Genomic DNA, 13,125 nt, shown 5'->3' with positions numbered 1-13,125 from the left:
AATGAAAAACACTGACGGAAAACAGATGTTTCATCGAGTTGCCAAAATGATGCTTGATTTACTCGGGATACCGCATAGCAACGCGGAGTGTGAGAGGGTTTCTAGCACGGTGCAAAAAACTAGGACGGAATTCCGCTCATAAATGTGCAGCACAACCATCCAAAACCTGCTCCTAGTGAAAGGTCATCAGTCTGGACCATGCTTTGAGCAGGCTACACCAAAAAATTTTTGAACCAAGCTAAGTATGCTACTGCAAGGTCCCTGCAAAAGGATACGTGGAACACTGCCTGACAGTTTCTACGAATCCCCTCCCCCAGACGTGGAAACTCTGAATGCCCCCCCCCCCCGTTGTCGCAAATGAAAAGTCTCCCGACTTTTGGTCTCGCCAGGTTGGCAGGCATGAAAATGCATAACACACATGAAGACATTAAAGCCTCCTACAGTATGCCTTTTCAATACATGGAAATAAAGCTACATGCTACCTCAGTACTGCATCCTGGCAGGACACACTTCCTGCAGTACTGCTGAAGTAGTTGGCATATGTGTCTCTCACATGCCGAGCTGCTTGGGCAAAATTACGTGCCTGGGTGTGAGCCACTGGCAACGGTGGCCGTGCTAGCTGCTCACGCCACTGGCCAGACCGTTGGTGCCCGAATCCATTGACAGAATCGGCATATGCAGGACCACAGTACGCATCATCACCCTCTGTGCGCCTGTGCATCAGGAAATTGTGCAGCACACAAAGGGCTTTGACGACCTCTTCGGCATTCTTGGGATCTTCCCCCACTGTCCTTTCAAGAATCCTCCAGCGTGTCACGAGGATTCCGAAGGCGTTCCCTGCGCACCTCCTGCGTGATGAAAGAAACACATTGCCTCTTCAGTCCTTAGAATTATTGCTTAGACATCTTTGTGATACTGCTAGACAAGGCTCTCGTGGTGCAGAAGAGGCAAGAAACAACGTTTAACACCGAGCAGAAGTCACGAAAATTAGTCGCACCTGCTGGTCTCATGACTGTAGGTTTCAAAAAGTATGAAATCTGAGAAGCCAGTAGTGAAATTAATAGTAGGGAAACGCATAACAGTTCACGCATTTATCCTTTCATCTGCACAAAAAGTTCATTTACGATAGAAAGTTCTCGTGCTGTTAGGCATGGCAAGACACCTGCACTGTTATCGCTACATTTAAGGAAAATATTCATTTGCATAATGGGGGTCTTACTGCATGAAGTTTTATCTTTTCCAAGAAGTACTAGTAAGTTTGTGTCTAGGGTAAAAGAGGTAATAGCCCTGTCACACGAGCTTTTGTGAACACCTTTTAACTACTACATCTTCATCACAAGAATGATGCACTCAGTGGCACATGACAGCACTCTCGCTAAGAGCTTTATCAATTTAAACTGATTGAATGCTTCCCTTTAATGTGTATTAAGGATAGGGAATGCAAAACTGAGGGGTTTATTTTTGTCTATACATAGACAAAATGGCACTTATAGGTGCATGGCAGCTTCTGTTATACGTCTCTTACTGATAGTGAGACATGGTGACAACATTAAAGGTCAAGCTCCAGTAGGAAGCCTCGTGCACCCTTATCTCAAATGGGTTTGTGGGTCCTTTTGTGAGAAGGATACAAGGATGAGGCTTTGAGAGAGCTTCACCTTGCTCTGCTCAGGCGGTACTTAAAGATCCGTTTCCTGTCTTCGAGCTCTCGTCCAGGGTATGGCCTCAGGAAGTCTGGCCGCAGCTGGAAAGCCTCGTCCCCGACAAACACACACGGAGCTTGCTGCATGGTGTTTGGCAAGGCCAAGCTTCTCGGCAGCTGCAACTCGCCTTGCTCCAAGCGCTGCCCAAACTGCGACTGGTGGATGACTCCTCCATCGCTCTGCTTGCCATAGGCGCCAATATCCCCGACCAAAAACTTGTAGTCCCTATCGACTATGGCAAGGAGGACGATGGAGTATGTGCCCTGTAAAAATAGTCCATTTAAGAACAACATACACCATTCTTAAATTGTACATTGCGTAATTTGTGACAAAGTTGTCACATTGCTTCTAGATGGCTTGTAGATAGGGCTGTGCAAGTATTTGAAATGATGAACACTAATTATTTGAACAGACTGCTATTCATACAAAACCTGACAGTTTGAAATGGCTGAACATGTGCATTCTCTTCAAATTTAAGGTTTACGTTATTGGAGTCAAGTGGTGACTAATTCATTTTTCCACAGGAGATTCATTTCCTGCACGAAAGCTACAAAGCAGTTTCTGAGCTAAGACAAAGCGCACATAACTTCTCAATATTTTCCAATTTTTAAATAAGAATGCGTCACCTTTTTTAGGCAGCCTACGAATTTGTTGTCTGGAGCTTAGCAAACTAGGTATTATTTACCTGATCTCACCATGGTATGCAGGACAGATATAGGGTGTATACGCTGAGCTCAATCTGCAAGCTGGTAACAGCATTGTTTGGGGCAGCGATGCCATATTGCTGGTAAAGAGTCACGCAAGATGTTGGACAGATACTGGAGATGCCCGACAAACTTGTTATAAGTGTTGGACCCACCCGGCAGACTTTATACATCAGCTCAAACACAGCATTCGTTCGTGTGCAGTGCTATGATGGTGACTAGAAGTGGGCAGTGTGACGGGCAGTGTATCTGTGCCGTGCGAGGCAGAGGAGTGATAAGCCATGAAATGTGTACGAGGACAAGCCGAAGGCTTGTCCTCGTACACCAGCGAAGGCTTTGACGCATGACTGCTGCACCTTACCACTCATGAGATGACAGCCTTCCAATTATATAAGTTGCTCATGACTAACAAAGTTGCTGTATTCATAAGGGAGTCCTTGATGGCCACAAAGTCAACATGTGGAAGTATCCCAACATCTCACTGCACCTCAAGGACTTGCGAGTCAACACAGCAGCATAAGTTGTTGCACTTAAGTGAATCATCGGCAAACAATGCATCAATGGGCATCCAAGACAGACTAGGGCACCTTGTAATGAATGCAGGAAATCTCACATCGGAAGCATCTTCGAAACAAACACATCAAATCACAATTGGAAATTTGGCAGCAACTGGGAACACCAGTACTCCTCATATGTGGTGTGTTGAGTACACATACGCCCTATAGCATGCCTATTTGGTATCTGTGCCCCCTGCATACATGTGCTCATCCACACAAGCCCTACCCTCTGCCTGTATTAATGAGGTACTAGTCTGAATGGCAAGAGAAAAGCATGGATGTCACTTTGCTACATAAAAACAGTCTTGTAATATTCTGCACACTGCTAGCATTGCAGGTGCACATAATGGTTGTGCAAAACATTCAAACAGCAACAGTAGGACGCTGCCAAAGTATGATAAAATACTACACCTACCTTATAATTGAAATACATGGTGCCAGAGTTCTTGGGCTGCTTGATGTGGATGTGTTTTCCATCAACTGCACCAATGCAGTTTGGGAACTGCCATGTGCGAGAGAACCCCTCGGCAGTGCGCAGCCACGCAGCAGCGTCTGGCTTCTGAATAGAAGCAAATAAAAATAGTTTTGTCATATCACAGTTTTCGTGGTACACAACTCATTAGTGTACAGCCTACATTTTGGCAAGTTAATGCAGATGCATCCTGGCAGAAATGATACAAAAATGCAAACAATATGAAGTGCTTGGTTACACTGTACTGTGTGCACCAGCACTCATACGAGCAGCAATACAATGTGTTCATCTCCGTGCCAGAGCAAACGAGTAGTTTTGCATTTGACATGGTAATCCGCATTGCAAGCATTCTTTTTACCACTCAATGAGACAGGTAACGGCCTACCATGGTGGACTGACAATGTATGCAAAGGTGTACAACTTATCTGCATGTCTAAGTGTGCATTTCCTTTTGGACTACACACTACAGATGACGTTATAAGAACACAATAAGAGCGCCCACTAACACCTGAGGATCCTCTATTGTTTGTTACTATCCATGGTATGTGTTTTGCATTCCTGCACTCTCATTCACTATGCACTGAAGCAGAAAGGCTGTAGTTATGAAAGAGGCTGCAAACCAATTATTTGTACTCTAAAATTGCTCTGAGGCCACGCAATGTTCATGCACAGAAATGGAAAATGAGGTGCAGTGGTAAAAGACAGTACAACTCATTGTACAATTAATGACTTTAATTTTTTTAGAAAGTGAGTGCGGTAACATATCTACAGTACTATCATGATAAGACACTGCTTAATTGGACCAGATTCAATGATGGAAGTCGTGTGCTACAGTATGATGTTTGAGAGCAAAATCACAAGCTTTCAACAAAAAGAAGGCAATATCCCCACGTACAAAGTAATTCAACATCATGTTGACCGGTAGTATAAATAGGGCCTTTCGTTTTTCTCAAGGTCCTACGTTTTTGGGAAAAACCAGGTAATTTCCAATGTTTCTACCCCAAACTAGTTCGATAAAAATTGTGTTAAACCACATTTTCTCCAAGAATCACACTTCTGTTAATGGCAGGAATAAATCCAGGTGTTACAATACTAATAAACACTGCTCTATTTGTGTGAACAACTCACGGGGATATATTACTAACATTCATCAAGTATGAACACTAACGTATGCATTCTTCTTGCTGAATACTCAAGCAATAACCAGGATATATTATATATTTCGGTTATTATTTCTTTCAGGCTTTGAGGTAATAAAAGTTTGTTGCCCTTTTAACCACATTTAAATGAGTAAAATGGCACATCACATTGCATTTACACGCATTGAACACTTGTAAAAACAGTAGTGTACGCTAGGAAACAAATGCACTGCTGATGTTACTCTGCACTGTGAATGGTAACGGTGACTTTTAACTGTACATTTTTTTAACTAGCCTATTTCTAAAGAAGGGTGGCAGATAATTAGTATTCCATTAATCGTGCTGCAAGAGCATAGTGTGATGCAGCTGAAGAGAACAAGAGACAAGGTTGAAAAGCCTGACAAGTCTAGGATCGACACAGATACTCTGCAAATGCAAAAGATGATATGTTTCGACAAGGACTTGTAAGATAAGCAAATGCATCACACACTATGTGCTTTTTTTTCATAATTTAAATGAAGTGCTGAGAAATAAGTAAAAAAGAATAACCAAACATGTAGTCTTGTGCAGTTTCTATTAATAATGTAAACGCCTGCCAGTGAGAATTAGTATACATAAGTTCACCATGTAAGCCATGAGAATATGCTCCTGTAAGTGATATTGCATGTTTGCACTCAAAAAAAGACTATTACCTGCGTTAATTGTTTGTGATAGTTACAAGGACAATCTTGAACATTAAGCTGCCAGACAGCAATAAACTCCGATTTCTCCCTGTTATGTTTTCATTTGCAAATAACGAATTTTCACTTCACAAATTCTAAAAAGAAATCATAATGGAAACACAAACGACTATAAGAATAAATGATGAATCACGGACACAAATTAAGACAAGCTGCAATGGCAAAGCATTCGAACACCATTTTTAACCTGTATTGAGATGATCGGTTCAATTTCTATTAACTAGCATGACATCACTGAGTGCTACCAAACACTACAAACAAGCTGCTACTGGCAAGCCTCTTTGCAGCACAGCAATGCACTTCACTGCACTTTGCTGCTCAGTCACACCCCACTCTTCTGTAGAAATCAGTGCACAATGGGAATCCAGTTTATAAAGTGACCACATATCTAGCGCATTAATATGTACAAGCATAGCAATGGTGGCATGTGACTGAAAATTCTGTGTTTAGCATGACTTGTTTCATCCAGAATTTTACACATGAATGTACTTAGGGGCATGTATATTGGCTGAAGCCTGTGCCAAAGCGCCTTGCATGTGACTCTGACAGCCAGGCGCGCAGTGGATATGCCCACCCGGAAAGAGAGTGCAATGTCTTGAATCAGGTCTCCAGAAGACAAATACCTTCATTGATATTGTGGAATATACATATTTCATAATAACTGCTTCATGGACCATTAGAAGTAAGTGAAAAGGCTAAAAATGAAGCCACTGATCATTCTGCATGGTATTCTACAGCAGATGGTCAGGGTTGGGACACTGGGCCGCACTACAACTACATGGCATTGTTACCTGAGCGTCATGGCCAGTCGTTCCGCTGATGAAACGGGCTCCCAAATGCAATAAAGCATTTTCAGGTCCCTTCCAACCAGACTTAGCAGGAAATCAAACTGCTGGGGAACCATGCGGTAGTATTTTTTGAAGTAGTCGACGTCGCCATCCCGCATTTTTTTCCATCTGCAGCAGGAAGCAGACTTCTAGTAATTTTCTTTTTAAGCACACACAAAAAAATCGCGGAATGCACTTGGCGAATCTTGTGAACTTGCACTTGAGTCAGCGATATATGTGAGTACAATGCCTATTCGATCAAAACTAGCGCAGCGTCACCTCGTCGCTTGCCACTGAAACCACATGCGGGCAACGAAGAGGTAGCGCGGTGCGCTTCGCTGCATTTTCTTAGTGAACGGCGGACTCGCAGTTTTCACTCGCATCGACTTCCACTGCTACTCCACGTGAAGTTTACCAAATAATAGCACGTACCATTTTTCCAACTTTCTGAAACGTGCATTCAATTCTCGACAGGAAATGAGTTTCCTTGTCTTTCAAATCTCGAGTTTAACATTTTAAAAGAGCACAACGCACGAAACACTGCCACAGATTCCCGCCGGCTTTCCATTACCTAGTCGCTCGAAACATCACATCGAGCTGCGAGCGACCAGCAATATCGTCACGCGAAATTGCTCAAATTGGGTTTTAAGCTGTCGAAAGAGTCTGGCGCGTGTAATTAGTAGCATTGTGCAAGCAATAACAAAACACACGATACGTACCGTGGTGAAAAACTCGCTCTCGGCGTGTCGCGTTCTCCACGAGGGTCGGACCCACCATCTGCGCCGGCGTTCTTCTTCCAGGCTTTTTCAAATAAGAAGAACTTTCTTTTTCAGTAAGAGCAGTCTTTTGCGGCGCTGAGTAAGGACCATTTCAGTTTCGCTCACGCCTGACTTGCGGAAAGCACGAAGCAAGAAGCAGCAGCACGGAACACAAACACTTGCTTGCAGTCCCTGCCTTCGTACTGCCATTGTTACCAACATCTCAGTACTAGTTTCTTCCGCGTACAACCAATAATGTATCGCTACATATAATACATTGTTTATTTGCATAAATCTATGCCGATCTTAACTTATTTTATTTCTCCGCATCATTTTAATATATTTAATTATGGAAAAAAATAACTTTTGGCGACTTTTTTTTTGTTGCTGCTGTATGGTCGGTCGGGCAACACTGTTTTGGGCGGAGCTACAAATAGTCGGCGCCGCGATGACTTTCCGCACCGTGTGTCTCGAATTGACGTGACGGCAAGCCGAAGCATCCGAAAACCGGATTGCCGCACGTCGGATCAGTCGCCGCGTCGTACCATGTGTCTCGCGCTTTAGTGTTCCTGTTAGTGTCATTGCAGTTACCTCAAATGCTTGTCAATTTTCCAAGCACCACTTTTGCCGCCTTTTTGCGGCACAATGTTCCACGTTTTCGCACGGAACACTTCAGTTCAATAGGGAAGGCAACTCAACAGACGTGCCGCCAAATGGTATCTTTTAAGCGCAACGAAAGCATCAGTGACGAGCATTGTATTGGCTGTTCGTTGTATTGGTCGAAATAAAACAGTTGTTTCTTGGGTTTGCCGTATATTGAAGATACATAATTGTCGTCAGTTATATTCTGTGACCAAACAAAAACTACCTGTGGAAACTTCCTGTGGGGTATGTAAAGAATTTCCTGTTTTGTTTATTGCCTCGTTTCCTGCCTTATGATCATAATTAACCAGCTTTATGTTGAGTGATATCATTGTTAGTTTGGATGTTTGGGGATTTTATTCAATACGGGCTAAGGCATGACAGAAAATCCTTCCTACAAAACGCCAAACCACGGAAGAGTCACCTCAATGGCGGCCAGATAAAAACACCGTTCTTGTTTTGATATTTATGTTCACAGTAAATGTATTGCATTTCAATTTCGTCAAAGGGTGTTTTCATGGAGGCCCAGTTGACGTGCACAACCAGTAAGTTCTGTGTGATTACCCTTATCCTGGAAAAGGATTAAGATTAATGTGCCGAATCTTACTTTAACACTTCTTTTCACGGCTCCTAAACTAACGACAAGTGGCTTCTCCCATAACAAAAAATAGGAACATGGCAGACTAGTCCGTAACTCTGCTCCTTATATCAGCACATACAAGAACACAAACTTACGAACATGGAAATTTTCATCTACAGAAAAAAACATTGTGGGGGCACACGCAACCGCATTTCTCAAAGCGTTTGCATGTTGCGTAGCCAGCAGTATACACGTAGTGCTGTTATTGCTACTATCCAGTAATCTTGCGTAAGGTCACCATTCATTACACTGTATGTGTTACGTTCCAAGCGGTGGCGCAGTGTTGATGTTGCAACAGTATACGGGAATTTTCAGGCTACTACGAACAGTTTCCTCAACACCCAGCAAGATTCGCTATTGGAGAACCACACACATCGTTGCACAGTTCGTTTCGTGGACAGAACAAATCGCAGTCCGGCGGCTTTTCGGAGAACAGGGGAAAGGAAGGATGCTACATAGCCCACGTCCTTGGCTCATAGCACACGGAGCATCCAGTGAGTGCAGTGCCTGGATTTATCGTGTATGGTTTCTATTTTCGAGCGTAAGCTCTCATGGGCTCATTCCAATAGCCGTTTCGGGTGGCGATGTTTTCCGTCGCCACCGGTGTCCGTCGCCGCTATCGCCAGACTCCTACCCGCTATGGGGGATTGGCCAAGAAATGACTGGATTGTCCTGAGGAAGAAAAATGTCACAGGCTGGCGCCATGCATACATGAAGTACATGTGTGATATACCTCATTAAATCAAGCAGGCTAGGTGACTGTTTTTTACTGCCCCGTTTGATAGGGAATACCACGACCATAATTATTAGCGCAGTATTGAGCTACTTGTCATACGAGTGAGATGCGCCGCGTAGCGACGATACTTGCGCAGGTTGCGTTGCATTTGCAATTATTGCACCAGGTCGCACGCCAAGTAGCACTTGAATAGGTAACGGTACAAGGTTGTTTGGGTTTCCTATCAGGTATGTGGCTTCCACCGACTTTGGGCGATTGGCAAAGAAATAAATGGATTGTCCCGAGGAATAAAAAGGTTAACGAGATGTATAGAAATGCGAGAATGAAAAACAGGTATAGCATAACTGATTACACCCAGCAGGCTAGATGACTGTCATCACCCCGTCACAAAGGGGATGCCGATAAATCGTCATCAACAGCATCCAAAGATGCCACTCGTCACGCAATGAGACAAGCATACCGGGTTGCGTCGATACATGCAAACTTTGCATTGCAGTTGCGTTGTATTAGGCCAGGTGTGCTGACATGTGGCAGTTGCATTAAGCAGTTGCATGTAGCATGTAGCTGAACCTGGTTAAATTAGGCAGGCTAGGTGAAGGTTTCTCACAGCCCCGTATCAAAGGCGCTGCAAATAGTTTCCAGACACTTTAGCATGCGCTAAAGAGGATGAAAGTGCAAGCCTGCGCTTACGAGACATTCATGACATTAGTTAAAATTTAGATTCGAATGCGTTGTCACTTCCCATTACTTATTTTCTCCAACCAAATGTCGTTGGTTCGAGTTCTTTAATTTACTATACCCTAATTACCTGCACCTTAGTTAACTTCACCCTAATAACTACCTAAAGTCACGCTGACGCTTCTCCTTCGCCTCAGCTTCATGCTTCCTTATACAGAAATCGATGGCCTAATTCACCCTAATAACATCAAAGGTCGGTGATTCAACTTCCGCCAAAGCTCGTGGGTTCCCACTCCGCCTCATTTAACACCATAGGCCGTGGGTTCGACTCCAAGCAAGTGTTGGTTCGATCATCAATGGTCGCACCATTAATTCTCCTGCCATTGAATTTTGGTCCATGATGAAAGATGGAAGCACCATGATGGAAGATTACATCATGGAGAAGAAAGCCGGCAACATGCGTAGCGCAGCTGGTTGGGATGGCACGGGTAAGGGTGTATGGCGTCGCTTAGTCGGTTGCGATAGCGACCCACTTGTTGTTTGATGTTGAGGTTGGAAAGGGGTCAAGAATGTCGAGCCCAACAAGAAAGAACGGTTCCGCGGGAATGTCGATAGGATGAGGCAGATCGGCAGGTAGCTTAGCTGGTCGCTTGCGGCGCTGGCATTGGTCGCAGGTAGCGAGATATCGTTGCACTGTGCGGTAGAGACCAGGCCTGAAGAAACGGTGCCTGAGGCGATCATAAGTGCGGGTGACACCAAGGTCAGCACAGTGGGTTCATCGTAAAGCTGGCGGAGAACAGCTGACTGCAAATGAGCAGGCACGACGATGATGCGTTCAGGGCCGTCAGGACGCAAATTTTGGCTGTATAGGGTGCCATCGTAAAAGCAGAACAAGTGGAGTGAAGGGTCGGGTATGGCAGAGCGAAGACTGTCGATGATAGAATGTAAAGCCATGTCGCGGCGTCGTTCATCCCGTATATTAACGAGGTCCAAAATAGAAATGACGCAGGCGTCGGTGTTTTGCTCGGTGAGATTAGGGAAATCCACTGGATGCCGTGACAGGCACTCGGCATCCTTATGAAGCTGGCCGGACTCGTGTGCTACCGCAAACGAGTATTCTTGCAGGCGAAGAGCCCAACGACCACGGCAGCCTGTAGGGTGTTTGAGCGAAGAAAGCCAGCAGATGGCATGATCAATTGGTGCGGCTAAACATGTGGGGACATAACCTGGCGGCAGCCCAGACAGCAGGAAGACACTCTCGTTATCTGATTGAGTAATTCTCCTCCGGACCAGTCAGGAGGCGGCTAGGGTAAGCAATAACGCAGTCGTGCCCGACCTGACGCTGAGCGAGGACGGCACTGATTCCATGGCGGCTGGGATCTGTGAGAAGTTCTGTCGGTGGGATCGGGTCACAATGCGCTAACATGGGAGAGGTCGCGAAGGCATAGATAAACGCCGAAATGCAGCAGCTTGGGGCAAACACCATGTAAAAGCAACGTGTTTTTTGAGTAGCGTAGTAAGGGGACGTGCAATGTCGGCGAAATTACGATGAAACGGTAGAAATAAGAGCACAATCGAATGAAGCTTCGCACGTCTTTAGTCGAGCGAGGGACAGGAAAACTTTTTATGGCACGAACTTTTTGAGGATCGGGCTAGGCACCTGCCGCATTGACGAGATGGCCATGTACTGTTATTTCACGGCGTCCGAAACGGCACTTTGAGGCGTTGAGCTTGATGCCGGCATTGCGGAATACCTCGAGAATCGTGGAGAGGCGCTGAAGAAAACTGTCAAATCTTGGCGAAATAACGATGACATCGTCAAGCCAGTACAAGCAAGTTGACCATTTGAAACCACAACGAAGCGAATCCATCATGTGTCGAATGTGGCCGGGACATTGCAAAGACCGAAAGGCACGACTTTAAAGTGGTAGAGGCCATCTGGCGTTACGAATGCGGTTATTTTTGCGGTCCAATAGGTCAACAGCAATCAGCCAGTAATCTGAGCGAAGGTCAATGACATGAAACATTCGGCCCTGTAAATACAGTCGAGTGCGCCATTTATACGGGGCAAGAGATAAAAGTATTTCTTCGTTATCTTGTTGAGGTATCGATAATCAACGCAAAAGCGCCAGGTTTTGTCCTTGTTCTTCACCAGCACTACAGGAGCGACCCATGCGCTAGAGGACGGTTCGATGATATCCTTGGCCAGCATTTTATCTACCACTTTTGGGATTAGGGTGTGGTGCAAACCGGAAACGAGATAAGGGCGCCGGTGAGCCAGTTCAGCATGGCCAGTGTGGTTGATGCGGTGCACCACTAATCTTTCGCCTAAAAGACGATTTTCCACATCAATGATATCGGCATATAATAGCAAGACCCGACGAAGATCGTCTGCTTGCGTAAACGCGAGATCGGCAAATATCATTTTTTTATATCGGTACTGGGGATACGATTGCTGTGAGAGAGCCGCAAACACTCCGAGGGTCGTCCATAGCCAACACAGAAATATTGCATTCCTGCAACAACGACATGGTGGCAAGCGCGATAGCGGCAAATAGCACATGGTGTTAAGAATGGGGAGCTGCAATGCAAGATTGCCACCCAGTTAAGACTGGAGAAAGCAAGATACCGGGAGCTTCGCCGCCAACTTCTAGCCACAGCGTGACTAAATCGACTTAGTGACGGAATGAGCTCGGCGGGCCAACTATTGTTCCCAAACTCCCCAGCCCGGACCTGATCTCCTACGCGTGCGCGAGCTGCCGCGGGAAAGCCGTTTTTTGTTGCTTCCCACGCGCCGACCGGGACGCAGGACAACGAGCTACCCAGAATGGCTCCGAGCTACCCGGAACGGCTCCCCTCTGACTTCGGTTCCGGACATTCGCCCATGGGTGCCTTTGTGTGTGTAAACTGTCCTGCGGGGCGGCGGCGAGTTTACAATGAGTAAACGAACGGTCGCGTCACCTTGTATCGCGGGAGGACCGAGTGTTTAAAAACTGCTGTGGTGCGAGTGCTCGAGACATTTTTCTTAAGTAGTCATGTTGGACTGACACTCTCTGAAGCAGTCATGTTAGACTGATGTACTTTCTGAAACAGTCATGTTAGACTGATATAAATATTGTAAATAAACCCTTATTCCTCATTCCCGATGAGAAGCAGCCTTTCCCTTCATCAACGTCCTCAGCGTGGATAAGTTGGACTACGGCATGGGCCAGCTACCTTCTAATTCATGCCCGACTCCAATCTTGACAACGCATCACGAGGGACGGGATTGAGCCCCCAATCCTGAAAACTGGCTGACAGTGGTGAGATGGACTTTGCGACATGGTGCTGTATCCGCGGTGAGTGCCTGGTTCTTGCTTTGACTCTCTAGGCTTCATTTTGTGGTTGTTCTGTTTAGAACTGTAGGGAAGCTAGATTGTTGAGTGTTAGCTAGGTTGTGTTTTCCTAGCTAGATTTAGAGAGCAGAATCAAGGCAGTAAAGCAGAAATCATGGAGTTAAGGACACTGCTGAGAGACGAGTTGTTGATTGTTG

The 13,125-nt window shown here is 45.4% G+C and overlaps 2 protein-coding genes across 6 annotated transcripts in view; both read right to left on the bottom strand.

The window, feature by feature from the left end:
- The window catches only part of LOC135917203 (epoxide hydrolase 4-like), a 105,534-nt gene that overhangs the window by 68,577 nt on the left and 23,832 nt on the right, over positions 1 to 13,125 (bottom strand). The gene's annotated exons all lie outside the window — the stretch shown is intronic.
- On the bottom strand, positions 376 to 7,084 carry LOC139046672 (uncharacterized). 2 transcript variants are annotated; one of them, XM_070521395.1, is made up of 5 exons: positions 6,859 to 7,084; positions 6,104 to 6,268; positions 3,377 to 3,520; positions 1,656 to 1,963; positions 376 to 848 (listed from the first exon to the last, which is right to left on the bottom strand). In XM_070521395.1, exons 3-5 carry the CDS (start codon positions 3,392 to 3,394, stop codon positions 479 to 481), a joined length of 696 nt encoding a protein of 231 aa, XP_070377496.1. In that variant the 5' UTR covers positions 3,395 to 3,520; positions 6,104 to 6,268; positions 6,859 to 7,084; the 3' UTR covers positions 376 to 478. The 2 variants fall into 2 exon arrangements, with proteins under 2 accessions (XP_070377496.1, XP_070377497.1); XM_070521396.1 differs by having other exon boundaries at positions 3,377 to 3,517.

This window comes from Dermacentor albipictus, chromosome 7 (assembly GCF_038994185.2).
Source record: "Dermacentor albipictus isolate Rhodes 1998 colony chromosome 7, USDA_Dalb.pri_finalv2, whole genome shotgun sequence".
In the NCBI taxonomy this organism is placed as follows: Eukaryota; Metazoa; Arthropoda; class Arachnida; order Ixodida; family Ixodidae; genus Dermacentor; species Dermacentor albipictus.
The sequence above is the reverse complement of the archived record's forward strand: the minus strand, read 5'-3'. Positions and strand labels throughout refer to the sequence as shown.

Coding starts and splice junctions, on each gene's coding strand:
- LOC139046672 (XM_070521395.1), bottom strand. Junction 849..1,655: donor TACCGCCTGAGCAGAGCAAG/GTGAAGCTCTCT, acceptor TTCATCACGCAG/GAGGTGCGCAGGGAACGCCT.